Below are 12995 nucleotides of genomic sequence, written 5' to 3'. Positions count from 1 at the left end.
TGTCCTCCCTCCTCCCTCCTCTCCCTGCACACTAGGTGAGATCCCCCAGTTGTCCTCCCTCCTCCTTCCTCTCCCTGCACACTAGGTGAGATCCCGCCAGTTGTCCTCCCTCCTCCCTCCTCTCCCCCCACTGCTAGACTATTATCTTTTGTGTGGGCATGTAGTCGTCTATATATTGATTTCATGTTAGTGTGGAGTACACTGGATATTTTTTCCATTCTTGAGATACTTTACTAAGCAGAGTGTTTTTCAGCTCTACCCAGGTACACGTAAGAGATACAAATCCTCCATCTTTTCTTATGGCTGAATAATATTCCATGGCACTGTTGTACAGATGCCACACTTCAAACATTCACGGGTTGATGGACATTTGGAATATCCTGTGTTCTATTTATTTCTTTTTACTTTATTTATTTTATTGTTTCAGGTTAATTTGAAGGTACAAAGAGTTAGGTTACAATGTTTTATTTGTTAGGTAGCGTCTCTCTTGTAATTGTGTCGCACTCACAAGAGGTGTGTCATACACGCCAACATTGTGCCCATTAAGTGGGAGCACACCCATCCCCTCCCCCTTCTCCTCTCCCTGCTCCCTCATTCTCCCACCACCACCACCACCACCACCCCTGAATTGGTTTGAGTTTTTCTCTTATGTGGGCCTGTATTCGATCATCTACTCACTTCACATTAGTATTGAGTACATGGATTTTTGCTTCTCCATTCTTGTGGGAAATATCTCATATTCTAGATCAGAATCTGGCCATGGCCCATTCTTTACATGACGTATGACTAGAACACCCCACCCTGACCATGTGTGTCATCTATGGCTGTCAACAAAGAGTTGAGAGGTGACATTAAGACTAAAACGTTTATTTGTGTCCCTTTAGGAAAAGGTGTGCCCACCTTTTAAAATGTACTTAGGACTGGCTTGGATCAGGTGCAGTAAGATACACAGACACAGAAATGACTGTGACAAAGGGAAAGGTTTCACCCAAGGTTCTCTAGAGTCAGGGACCTGGCAGGCAGAGGGCAGAGGGAGACAGGGAAAGTGGGCCGGAGCCTTTCCTGTGGTTTCTGTGACCTTTACCCTGGCTAGTTGGAATATTTTAGTGGCTGTGGGTCCTCGGGAAGGCTCTGGTTATCTGCTGGCTGCGGGATGGAGGAGGTATTCAGAGTATGGACTCTGGCTTGGCTGGCCGGGACATGAAAGGTGTGCTCCTGGGAGAACACAGTCCAGGAGGTCCTGGGCGCCAAGAGCATAAAAAATATAGAAATATAGTTAATACAACTCCCTGGCTTAAACCATCCACATTTGAGTTGGCTTTGTCAGTGGTTTAGAAATTCTATTCATTCTTCCACTAAGTTTGGGTTTTGTTTTTTTTTTTTTAATTCTGTGTTTCTTTGGGGCACAACTTTGATTGTGGTAATTCCTGCAAAACATTTCACTTATACATGTAAAAGAAAAGTCACCAAGTTCATGTTCAAAGAATCAGTCTGTGAGTATGTGTATATAACTGTGTATGTGTCTGTGTGTGATAGTGAGAGCTGTGTGTGTGAGAGTGAGATTATACATGTGCAACCACAGAGGTGATGTTGAGGAACTGTTAAATTAATTACATATATTTCTCATTATTTGATCTTGGACACAATCTGTTTTTAGTTTAAAGATGGGTTTTTCCTTCACGATTTTGGAACTGGCATGGCGTTGTCTCATGAATCACAACATTTAAAGGCCCCAGCAGCACTCATTGGTTGACAAATAGGTGGTGATAAGCTGGTAAGCCCAGAGCTGCCGTGGATGCCTCTGATTCCCACTGCTGAGAGCAGCCTGTGGTTGTCTGACCCGTGACAGCCGGTGTACACGGCACCTCCATTCTCTAATGCTTGATGCCCATCTCCATGGGATCCCAAAGGATAGGACAGTTCCTTCTTTCCCAGGCAAAGAAAGGTAGCTTGTATCAAGGTGTGGCTTTCAAGAAGCAGAAACGTGGGTTTTCCTTTGCTCCTGCCCTCAAGGACTTGGACCCAGCACAGGAAGCCATGGAGCTAATCCCGGACAACACAGACAGAGAAACCCAGCCGTGAGCATTCTCTCTGTCTTCTCAATGATGACCCGTGCGATTCAACTCCCCTTTTTGCCTTTCCTCAAAATACAAGAACTTAATCCTATTGGTCTCAGAATGAAACTGCAGGTGAATCGTAATTAACCATTTTGAAATATGGTCTGTCTCCATGGCTTTCCATTCATTTCAATGGGCAAGAATCCATGAGGCTCCATGATTACCTCTGGATGTAAAACTAACTTGTTACACTCTGCTTTTCAGTCTAACAAAATTTCTTTTTTGGAATGCCATTTCTGTCTGGTGCTCTTGCTAGCAAGGGGAGCGGGAAGGTCTAGTTGTTGGTGACGTGTGGACTGGGGTCTTCTGTGTGGCTGTGATGTGCAGGTCAGCAGTATGGCTCAGAAGGGGCACAGGCCTTACTAGGGAGCAGGCTGATCTGAAATGAAGTGGGGGTCTTTGGAACCCGTGTGAACATACTCAGGAATTTGCCAAAGCCTTTAGATAATGTTTATATTCAAACACCCGGCTCTATGTTTTACTGAGAAAAATGAGAGCTACTGCCTTGCTAAAAGGATTCTCCATTATTGCAAGCACTGACTGTTAAAAAAAAAAAAAATAGCCTATTCCTAACACTATATATTGAAGAATTCTTGTATTATGTTCAATGTTAGCCACTAAACACAGGGCTCAAGAAAACAAGCATGCTTTTGCAGCATCAGGAGAACAAATACTTCTAGTCTGTAGTGATCAGCTTCCTAGCAAGGTAACACCTTGCTCCTTAGAGAAATTCTGCCCTGCAGTTCTCATGCCTTGGCTGGAAAGCCCCAGAAGAATGAGAGCAGAGGAGACTATTGTTTATGAGACTGCCATGACAGATGAGCATCCAGTGGGAAAGAACTACAGTAAATGACTAAGATGTGTGTCCTGGGGAGGGTCATGTGGGGTGGGGTTGTCACAGTAACTGTAGCAGAGTAACCTGCCTTTGACTGCAGCTGGGCAGACTGCCTCCTGCCTCAGCTGCGTAAGTCACAGAGGCAGAGCTGTCTCCCTCATTCCATTCAGTGTGGGGACAGCACAGGTCTGCAGAGTGAGTGAGAAACAACTCCAGATCCAAAACCCCAGGCTTCTTGCCACGGCTGGTGTGTGCTGGTGCAGGGGGCTTGCAGCATGCCTCTTCCCAAGTCCTTTAATGAATCACGGGAATGCTATGCTCCGGTTGGTGGTGTTGTGAGTCCAGCAGCAGGACAGCCTATGGGGTAGAAAAGGCTTATAGGATGGAGCAGTGTGGAGGGATACGGTGTGTGTATGTGCGCAGGTGTGCACATGTGTATATGGGTGTGTGTGGTGCATCGTGTTTGCGAGTGTGTGCAGTGTACTTGCACACTGTAGTGTGCATGAGAACATGTGTGTATAGTGTGTATCGGTGTGTTGTATTATATAAGCGTGTGTATGTGTGTTCATGAGGGTGATGTATTGTCTAGTGTATGTGTGTACACGTGTATAGTCTGTGTCTTCATACACATGTGTGTATACACTGCAGTGTGTGAGTCTAGTATATGGGTGCAGGCGTACATGTGTGTACTCTTGTGTATGTGTATGCATATAAATGCTACGTGCATATGTGCATATAAAGGCGATGCATGTGTGCATTGTACGTGCTCATGTGTCTGTATGGGGGTGTGTGCGGGCACAAGTGTGTTGCCGTGTGCGTGTACATGTGGGCACATGTGTGTGGTATGTGTGTGTGTTTGTACAGGTGCACAGAGCCGTGCCTGCGCCACTGAGTCCCCGTGGCTGTCCTTCCTTCGCCCCCTGCAGAAAAACGCCTTTCCAGGGGGATCTCCCATGCCAGCTCAGCCATCGTCTCCCTGGCCCGCTCCCATGTGGCAAGTGAATGCAACAACGAACAGTTCCCCCTGGAGATGCCGATCTACACCTTCCAGCTGCCGGACCTGAGCGTGTACAGCGAGGATTTCCGGAGCTTCATCGAGCGGGACTTGATCGAGCAGGCAACGATGGTCGCCTTGGAGCAGGCAGGTGAGTGGCCCCCACCAGCGGGCTGAAGCTCTTGGGTGAATGTGCAAGCTGGCCTGACTCGGTGAGTAGAAGCACACGGGTCTCAGAGCCCAGACAGCGCTCCACTTGGATTCTGGGTGCTTGCACCCAACTGAAGTTCTGAAGATTATGCTCCAGCCTGGCACGGGTGGAAGGGAGGGCCCTGACCAGGTGGTGCTGAAGTCTCTTGGGTATTTCCCCTGGCTCCTGAGTCCCAGTCCTCCCTACAGAGACCTCTGTGCTTCCTTGCCTTGCTTCCCTCTGTCCCCACCCAACTCCTTCATTGGTATTGAACTAAAGACAGACTGTAAGCCTTAGAGAAAATAGGAGACCTCTGTCACTTCCTGTGGACGTGGCAAGTCCTGTAACCTCCTGAGCCTTGGTTTCCCCATCTGTGAGGATGAGAAGACTGCTGGCCTACACACACACACACCGCAGACATGTGCCCGCACACACATTCTGAGTGCTGAGTGACACGTGCTGTCCATAGATGGTGTTCCTTGCCCACCGGCCATGCGAGCCTCTAGGTGAAGGGAGCGTGAAACCTGACTTCAGTCTCCTTCTTCTTCCAGAATGTCCTCTCACCACCCAGTGAGAAAGAGATTCAAGGAGCAAGCTACACTGGTCTTCTTTACAGTTTCTAAGAAAAAATAATTAGTCCAAAGCAAACATCTAAAGCAGATTTAGTTTCTGCCTAAGCAATACCTATTTCCCTTACAATCACCTGTGTTATAAATACTGTGACATCACATATTGGGGGGCTTTTCAGACACACATGCAGGAAACTCTGTGACTGTCCCCTCCCAGTGGGGGCCACACTTGCCTGCATGGGCTGTCGGCACACCCACGGAGCATGTCCTCAGCCATGGGGACCCCTGCTCCCCTTTCAGTCTGACCCAGCCTTCAGTCAGCTCTTACTGTCTGCCATGGGGTGGAGCCGCCACCCCCAAAAGCCTGGTCCATGGAGGTGCTCTCTGGTGTAACGTCCCAGGAGAGCAGGGGGGGAGAGCATGCCTGCACACAGGCATGAGAGGATTCTGTTTAGGATTCCACCAGCAAGGCGCTTTTAGGGAGTAGACCTTATCTCAGCTCTCGGCCAAGGCCCAGTGACAATTGCCAAGCACTTTTGAGTGTTTCAGAAGGACACAAAAGAGAAAGAGGTTGGTATGATCCTGACGCTGGTGGACGGGCAGTCAGGCTCTCAGGAGAAGAGAAGAGGTGGTGAACCAAGACTAATGACATGGGACTGTTTGCCCAGGAGTGGGGAGGGTTTAGGGACACCAGCAAAGGGCCGTACCCTTTGTGGGACCATTGTTACCCCTAGGGCCTGGCAAAGAGGCAAAGGATGAAAGTGGCTGTGAGGAGACAGCCACTGGCAGGAGGAGTGGCTTTGAGAGAGAGAGATGTGGCGAAGTAAGTTCTCCGGGCACACCCTTCCGCCCCTCCGGGCTCTGGCCCGCACCTCCGACTGGTAGAAGGGCAGGCTGCAGGGAGCTCACTGCCATGAACCTTCGGGTCACCCTGAGGGTGCAGAGCAGTGTGGGCAGGGTACGGAGTAGATCTGTGGGGCAAATGGGGGACATTTCCATTAAATATTCACTCTTCATAGAGAAGGGAAAATTAGTATGGGTTAAGAAAGAAACAGGTTTTGTTGAGTTTCTCTTTATTGAATGCTAAGGCAGCTCCGTCGCCCCTGGGGTTCAGCACTGACAGTCACTGATGGGGGATGCTGCAGTGCCCCAGCGCCCTGCCCAAGCGCCCAAATGCTCTTCTCATTAGACAGCGGAGCCCTGCTCAGGGGGAGGGAGCCCGCCATGTTGACCTTCATCTTTAGCCCTTCCATGCTTAACAACAGCCTTTACTTCTTTTGAATGTGTTTTCTGTTATTTTTTCCATAATTTTACATATTCATTTTTATCGCTTATATTTTACCTTCTAGGCTACATTTTAAACAGATGCTATTTGATTTCAGCCATCCATGCTGAGGGACCTCTTTTAAAAACTCAGACTTACTGGGTTAAGTTGATTCAATTACAGCTCATTTGTAGAAATTACCAGCAGCAGAGATTGGGGATCAGGCTCCGACCCAGGTGGGGAAGAGTCCTCGGGGTCCTCGGAGTTGATAGAACTGAAAGACAGGCGGCTGTGTTTGTCCCGAGTGGGCGAGGTGGCCCCTGTGCTGGGGAACAGACCTGACTGTAGCCCACTGTCCACTGACTTCTCCAAGCCTCTCTTGCTCTCAGCTCTCAAGCAGGGGCTTGGGCTACATCAGGGTTTTCCAACCTCTTTTATCTCACGGCACTCTTGAACCTGTAGTTAAAGTTCCACACACACTTAAATTATGTTGGTCAAAAAAAAGAGTAGGGCGGTGCCTGTGGCTCAAAGGAGTAGAGCACCGGCCCCATATGCCAGAGGTGGCGGGTTCCCACCTAGCCCCGGCCAAAAACTGCAAAAAAAAAAAAAAAGAATATGCTTACTGTGCTTTGAACTTCTTTTGAAAATAATTTAGTTAATGATATTTTTAAAATTTTGTGGCATACCTAAGATCCTCTCACGGGCTGCAAAGTCACTGGGCTTGAAGACCCCGCAGGCCTTTTCTGTTCCTGAATTTTGGTGGAGACCCCTAGCTGAAGCTAAGCGGGTAAGGCATCTGGGCATTGAAAAATGCCGGCATTTCCCACTGCTGCCAGGCTGTGGCCCCGAGACTCTGCTGGTGCCATCCGTGTGGAGGACAGAGTCCCATTGCGAAACCACGGTCTGAGAAAGCTCTCAGGGCAGCTAGGTGCGAAGTGCAAATCCCTCTTTTTAATCGTTCAGGATGGTTTAAATGCTCAGGATGGTTAACGAATAGATTATTTATATGCAATATTATTTACTTACATAGGGAAGATTAACATGTAGACCTCAAAAATATTTATAGAGTGAAAAATATCCACTTGTTTCATGGACAGTTCTAGCTGGGATTGGCAGGAAATGCCATCTCTGCTGTAAGGCCTCCATAGGAGACATCCCCTTCCCTGGAGACTATGCATAGATCCCCAAGCTCAGGTGGTCCAGAAAGTGGCAAATAGTGGCCTTTGCTTGGTCAGTGTTGCCACCAGTCTCTGTCCTGGTGTCTTGAATCTGCCCTCCTGGGGCCCTGCATGGTGAGGTGTTCAATGTGTCTGCCTGGCCTCTCAGGGCACATGGGCAGCCCCATCCATTTGCAAGCTTTCAACATTGGGACCCTAGTCTTGAACTCCCACAGAACCCACATATGGGGGAGACCCGTTTTCCTTATACCTTAAAATCTTCCTGGGTACAACCCACTCCCAACCCATGACAGTCTCAGAAGGGCCCAGCTGACCTCCTGAGAGGGGAGGGGAGGCGCCTTTCATTCCTACCCTGTCATTGAGAACATAGGAACCCCCCCCCCATCTCTCCAGAGGGTGACCCTGCTCCTTTCACATGTGAGAAAACAGAGGACTCAGAGGCCAGGGTCTCTGGGTTTGGGAAGTGACCTCTGGTGCCTCATTTGGAAGCTGACCATGTTGGCCAGGGTGGTGTGCGGCTCTCCAGTATAAAGTGCAGAGGCATTTTTATATGACTTAGAAGTTAGCCCACACCCAGGAGATGGAAGTATGGATGGGATAATTGCAGGGGGCAAGACTGCCTGAGAAACCATAAGATGTGGAGGAGGCCAGCCGGCTCTGGAGTCAGCCCAACTCGAGCTGCCGTCTCGGATGGCTGGGAGAGCTCAGCACGTTACTTGGCCTGGGGGAGCCTCTCTGTCTTCCATCTGCAAGTCAGAGCTGTGTGACAGCTGCCAAAGGGAGCTAGAGTCCCCACTACCAGCCTGCCCTCACTCCCACTAAATGCCCCCTCTGGGTCTGGGACTCCTCCGCTCACCAAACACACGACATTCCTGCCCTCATGGAGACTCAGTTCCCCTGGGAAGAAAGCCATTACACAGGTAATCCATACAGGTGAAGCAAGGCAGCGTAGCTGCCCCAGAGAGGGTCCCAGCAAGGTAGGGGTACAAGCAGGTGGGACGGGCTGAGGCGTCCTCTTGGGGATGGACAGAGGGAGCGATGGCGACACCAGCATCAGGGCCCAGGCATTCCTGGCAGAGGGAGCCTAGTGCCAAAAGCTCAGCATATTTAAGGAAGCCTGTGTCACAGGAGCTGGTGGAGTGCAGGCAGGAGAAAGGGAACCAGGGGCCTGGGAGCCCTCCTGAAACCTTTAGCTTAACTATGGGGTAGGATGTGCAGCCTGGGGGTTTCTGAGCAGGGTCGTCACTAGTCTTGATTTATATTGGACGTGTCCTGGCTGCTCTGTGAGAGTGGACCGTGAGGTGGGAAGAGCAGGAGGCAGTGGCTGCTCCAGTTCAGGGGAGAGGGGTGGCCAGGGTGCTGGGGGCGAGAGTGGCAGAGATGCTGATGGGGGCTGTGTTCTGAAGGTGGAAGCACAGGCCTTGCTGATGGAGTGGTGGGGGTTCTGGCAGACAAGGAAGAGCCCAGCATGGCCCTGAGAAGGTTGCCCATAACATGTGTGCAGATGATGGTTCCTGAGAGATGGAGACACAGGGTGGGGGGAGGGAGGATGCAGAGGCCATGACCGTCAGGCAGAGCTGAGACTCTGCTGCCCGATGAGCAGATGCATCTGGCACTGAGGGGAGGTCTGGGCTGAGGAGGTAAACGTGGTATCAGTACGTGGGCCCTGTGGGATGGGATGAGCTGCTCCTAGGACCCTTCACTGTGCCCCCCACCCCTCACCTCTGAGTACCAGTCAGGTGTGCTAGTCTGGAGCTCAGAACAGAGAAGCAGGCTGGGGCCCTGCAGTGTCGAGGACTCAGGGACAGAAGGATCCAGCAGGGGAGATAGAGAAAGCATGGCTGGGGAGCAGGGAGAACAGGGGTGGAGAGCAGCCTGGGGCCTGGGAGGTGCTTCGAGGGGGAGGAGTGATCAGTGGTACCAAATGTGCCGGTAAGTGGAAGGAACCTGTGCTCTGGGAATTGACTGCTGAGGCCACAGTTCTTAGGGCAGCTGTGCCGGGCCTGCCCATGCAGAGGACAGTCAGGAAGGGGCTCCCCGCCCCTTTTCCTTCCCCACGCAGTTCCCCCACGGGTTGCTGCAGTGTCTCTGGGGTTCACATCTTAGGTGCATGGTGGTCACAGTGTGGTCACTGTCCAGTCACCCTCAAGGGGCTGCAGATTCTCAGCTGTGATGTGGTGATAAAGCAGCTACCTGGAAGGGCTGCCCTGAAGATTAACCAAGGTCAAGTCTGCACAAGGCTGGGTCCACACTAAACACTGAACAAGTGGCTTCCTTTACTAATATGTTATTTTCGTAGAGTGATTTTTTTCTTACATTTTTGCTATAATGATATGTATTTTGACCAAATATTAAGTCACCGTCTCCATCATTATTGTTCTTTCACTTCGTAAGCATCAATTGAGCGCCTGTTCTGTGCCAAGCACTACAGTTAGTATCAAGGATGATCAAATAAAGGAACACAGCCCTGGGGGAGGGGGCTCCACGGACATAAGGAGGCAGGCCCAGCTGAAAGCACGTGGGCTGGTGAAGGGAACTCTCACAGAATCAGAAGACACAGCGATGGCGGGAGGGGCATCCGAAAGCCCTGGGAGGCGGGTGGCTGCACTCTAGTGATATTAAAGGAATCACAGGGTCACCTTTAGAGCAAGAATTCACTCATCTTTCTCATAGAGAATTGTCACGTTTTGTTTCTTTCATTGAGGTGTCTCCGGGAGTGATGAGCAAAACGACATCTTATTTCAAACTGTGTGGTAACCATCTGTTAAAAGCTCAAGTTAATTGGTCCCATTATCATGTATGAATCAGAGGCCTGTTGCTTGGAAAAGTCAGAATAAGTGACTAACAACTCCTCACGTGTGAACTACCAGCCTCCCCTCGTGGTGCTCACCTGCACTCTTCTTCTTTGTAGGAATTCATGTTTTGAAGGTCTTCACAATGCCGGTTCCCACGTTTTTTTCCTGTTCGTAAGCAGTTATTTTGTGGGCAAGGTGCATGGCCACTCTGTCAGAGCCGGGAATAGCAAGGTTGAACTGTGAACATTTTTCAAACCTCCTAGTTGCCCTCCTTGTGTGAAAATTGGCATCCCCCTGGGTTCAGCTGGAGATGTCAGCAGAGCACTCGTCCCTTCTTGCGTCTCCAGAGGTTGCAAAGCACTGACCTGGCTGGGGCATCTTTCCGGAGTGGTCCTGACCTACAGCGCTGGGTGAGAGTCTTGACTTCCAGAAGGCGGCTTGCATCTACCCACTAAGCCTTGCCGTCTGTCGGCCCAGCTGCTGGGGCAGGCTGCAGTGGCCTGTCTGCCCTTTCCCGTAGCACACATTCTCACCAGCCCCAGCCACGGTGTTCTGCATGCGGGACAATTTGAGGGTGGGAGCACTCTGATGTCTCTTATAGGACCACTAGCCCTATTACCTCAGGGCTCCACACCAGGACCACATTTCATCTGCGTTACTTCTTTAGAGCCCCATCTCCCAATACAGCCACACTGGGGATTAAGGTTTCAAAGTATGAGTTGGGAACACATTCAGTTCCTAATGTCTGAACTACCGTCAATTTTTGGTTACTATAAATAGTGCTGCTATGAGCATTCTTATACCTGTTTTTTTCCTTTTTTTTTGTTGAGATTGCGTCTCAAGCTGTCACCCTGGGTAGAGTGCTGTGGCAGCACAGCTCACAGCAACCTCAAACTCTTGGGCTCAAGCAATTCTCTTGCTTCCACCTCTCAAGTAGCTGGGACTACAGGTGTCTGCCACAACACCTGACTATTTTTTGGTTGTAGTTGTCATTGTTGTTTGGCAGGCCCAGGCTGGATTTGAACCTGCCAGCTCCAGTGTATGTGGCTGGCACCCTAGCCACTGAGCTACTGGTGCCGAGCCTCTTATACTTGTTTTTGATATGCACACAAATATTTTGGAATATATATACGTTAACCCTCAGTATCCGTAGGGATTAGTGTTAAGACACCCCCCCTTGCACAGTGCCAAAATCTTCAAATGCCCAAGTCCCTTATATAAAATGGCATAGTATTTGCATATAACATCTTCCTATATACTTTATATCATCTCTAGATTTCTTATAATACCTGACAGAGTTCCTACACACCACTTCAGTCTTGTGGGTTCAACGTTCTTACTTGGCACTCAGCAAATTGAATTTTGCCTTTTGGAACTTAACAGAATTTTTTTTCTGAATAACTTCAATGAGCAGTTATTTGCTCCTTGATTTGGAACCCTTGGATATGGAGGCCTAATACCCTTAGAAGTGATGTTGCTGGATCATAGGATTTGCATATATTCAGCTTTATAACAGTTTTCCAAGTAGTTTTCCAAAGTGGATGGACCAGTTTGCTCTTTCACTATTATGACTTGCTCTAGGCGGGGAACAGTAGTTCACGCCAATAATCCCAGTACTTCGGGAGGCTAAGTGGGAAGATTACTTGAGGCTGGGCATTTCCAGCCTGGGCAATATAGTGAGAACCTGTCTCTATAAATTCAACAAAAAATTCAACTGGGCATTGTGGCAGGTGCCTATAGTCCCACCACTCGGAAGGCTGAGGCAGGAGGATCACTTGAGCCTGAGAAGTTGAGGTTGCAGTGAGCTGCATTAGTGCCACCACACACCAGCCCGAGTGACACAGCAAGCCCTGTCTCAAAAAAAGAAGGAGTTGCTCTACATTTTTTGTCTTTTCATTGTACTCATCGTGTTAGGAATGTAGTGATTTTCACATAGTAGTTTTAATTTTTATTTTCTGACGACTAATACAGCAGTGTCCTTTTTCATGTCACTAATCATTTGGAAGCCTCTTATTAGATGCCTTTTAAGGCTTTTTGCCTATTTTTAAGTTTGCCTTTTGATGGATTTGTGGGAATTCCTTATATATTCTGCATCTGGGGCCTTGGTCCCATGGCTACTGCAGGTAATCTTCACTCACTCTGCTGGCTGAGTTTTCACTTCCTTACTGCTACACTTCAATGAGCAAAAGATGTAGCACTAAAGTAGCCCAGCTCTGGTTCCCCCTTTACTTCAAGAGCCTGTTTCAGTTTAAGAAACCTTCACCTACCCCAGTGTCCTGAAGATACTCTCCTGCCTTTCATGTTTAAATCTACAATCCACCTAAAGATGCTTTTTATACATGTGTGGTGTGGTATATCAGGAAAGTCAGTTTTCTTTCCAGCACTTGTCAACCTGACTGAGTTCAGACCATCCCTTCTCCATTATACTGTAAGATAAAGCCGGTGACTAGTGTGTGTGGTTCTGATTCTAGACTTTTCTGTTCTATTGGTTTGTCTGCCCTTGAAACAAAATTACCATAGTTAACATTATGTATGCCTGAAAATCCAAAATTGAAAATGCTCCAGAATGTAAAACTTTTTGAGGGCTGACGTGATTCCATAACTGGAAAATCCCACACCTGCGTCATGTGACAGGTCATAGTCAAAATGCAAAGTTTTGACTTAAAATTTTACTGCTCTGCTCAAAGAACCTATTTTGGCCTGTGCGGCTTTATCTCCTCTCTCACTGATCTCTGCTCTTACCTTTTTTTTTCTTTTTGGGCACCATCTGCATGCTTTGGATGAGATATGAAATTCTAGCTTTACAGGATGGGAGGTTATGTTGTTATCTTTTTCAGTGGTGTGACACAACGCTACAAAGCCATTAATTTCGCTGTGAACAATGCTTTAGCTAGATCTTACCATTTTGATGTTATCCTTCTTCATCACTCAATTTAAATAATTTTCAAGTTTCCATTGTAATTTTTTCTTTGGTTCATAAGTTACTTAGAAATACGTTGCTTAATGTCCAACAAAATGGGAAACTCTCTAGAGTTGTTTTTTTCTCCTCTAGC

The 12995-nt window shown here is 48.6% G+C and overlaps 1 protein-coding gene across 1 annotated transcript in view; it reads left to right on the top strand.

The window, feature by feature from the left end:
• Positions 1-12995, top strand: part of OTUD7A (OTU deubiquitinase 7A) — a 99514-nt gene that overhangs the window by 25424 nt on the left and 61095 nt on the right. The window contains exon 3 of the mRNA XM_023507626.1: positions 3879-4097. Within this exon, the coding sequence (XP_023363394.1) occupies positions 3879-4097 (219 nt within the window). The remainder of the gene's footprint in view (positions 1-3878; positions 4098-12995) is intronic.

This window comes from Otolemur garnettii, unplaced genomic scaffold (genome assembly GCF_000181295.1).
Source record: "Otolemur garnettii isolate 467f Iridium unplaced genomic scaffold, OtoGar3 scaffold00194, whole genome shotgun sequence".
Lineage (NCBI taxonomy): Eukaryota > Metazoa > Chordata > Mammalia > Primates > Galagidae > Otolemur > Otolemur garnettii.
This window is presented reverse-complemented; position numbering and strand designations above follow the sequence as displayed.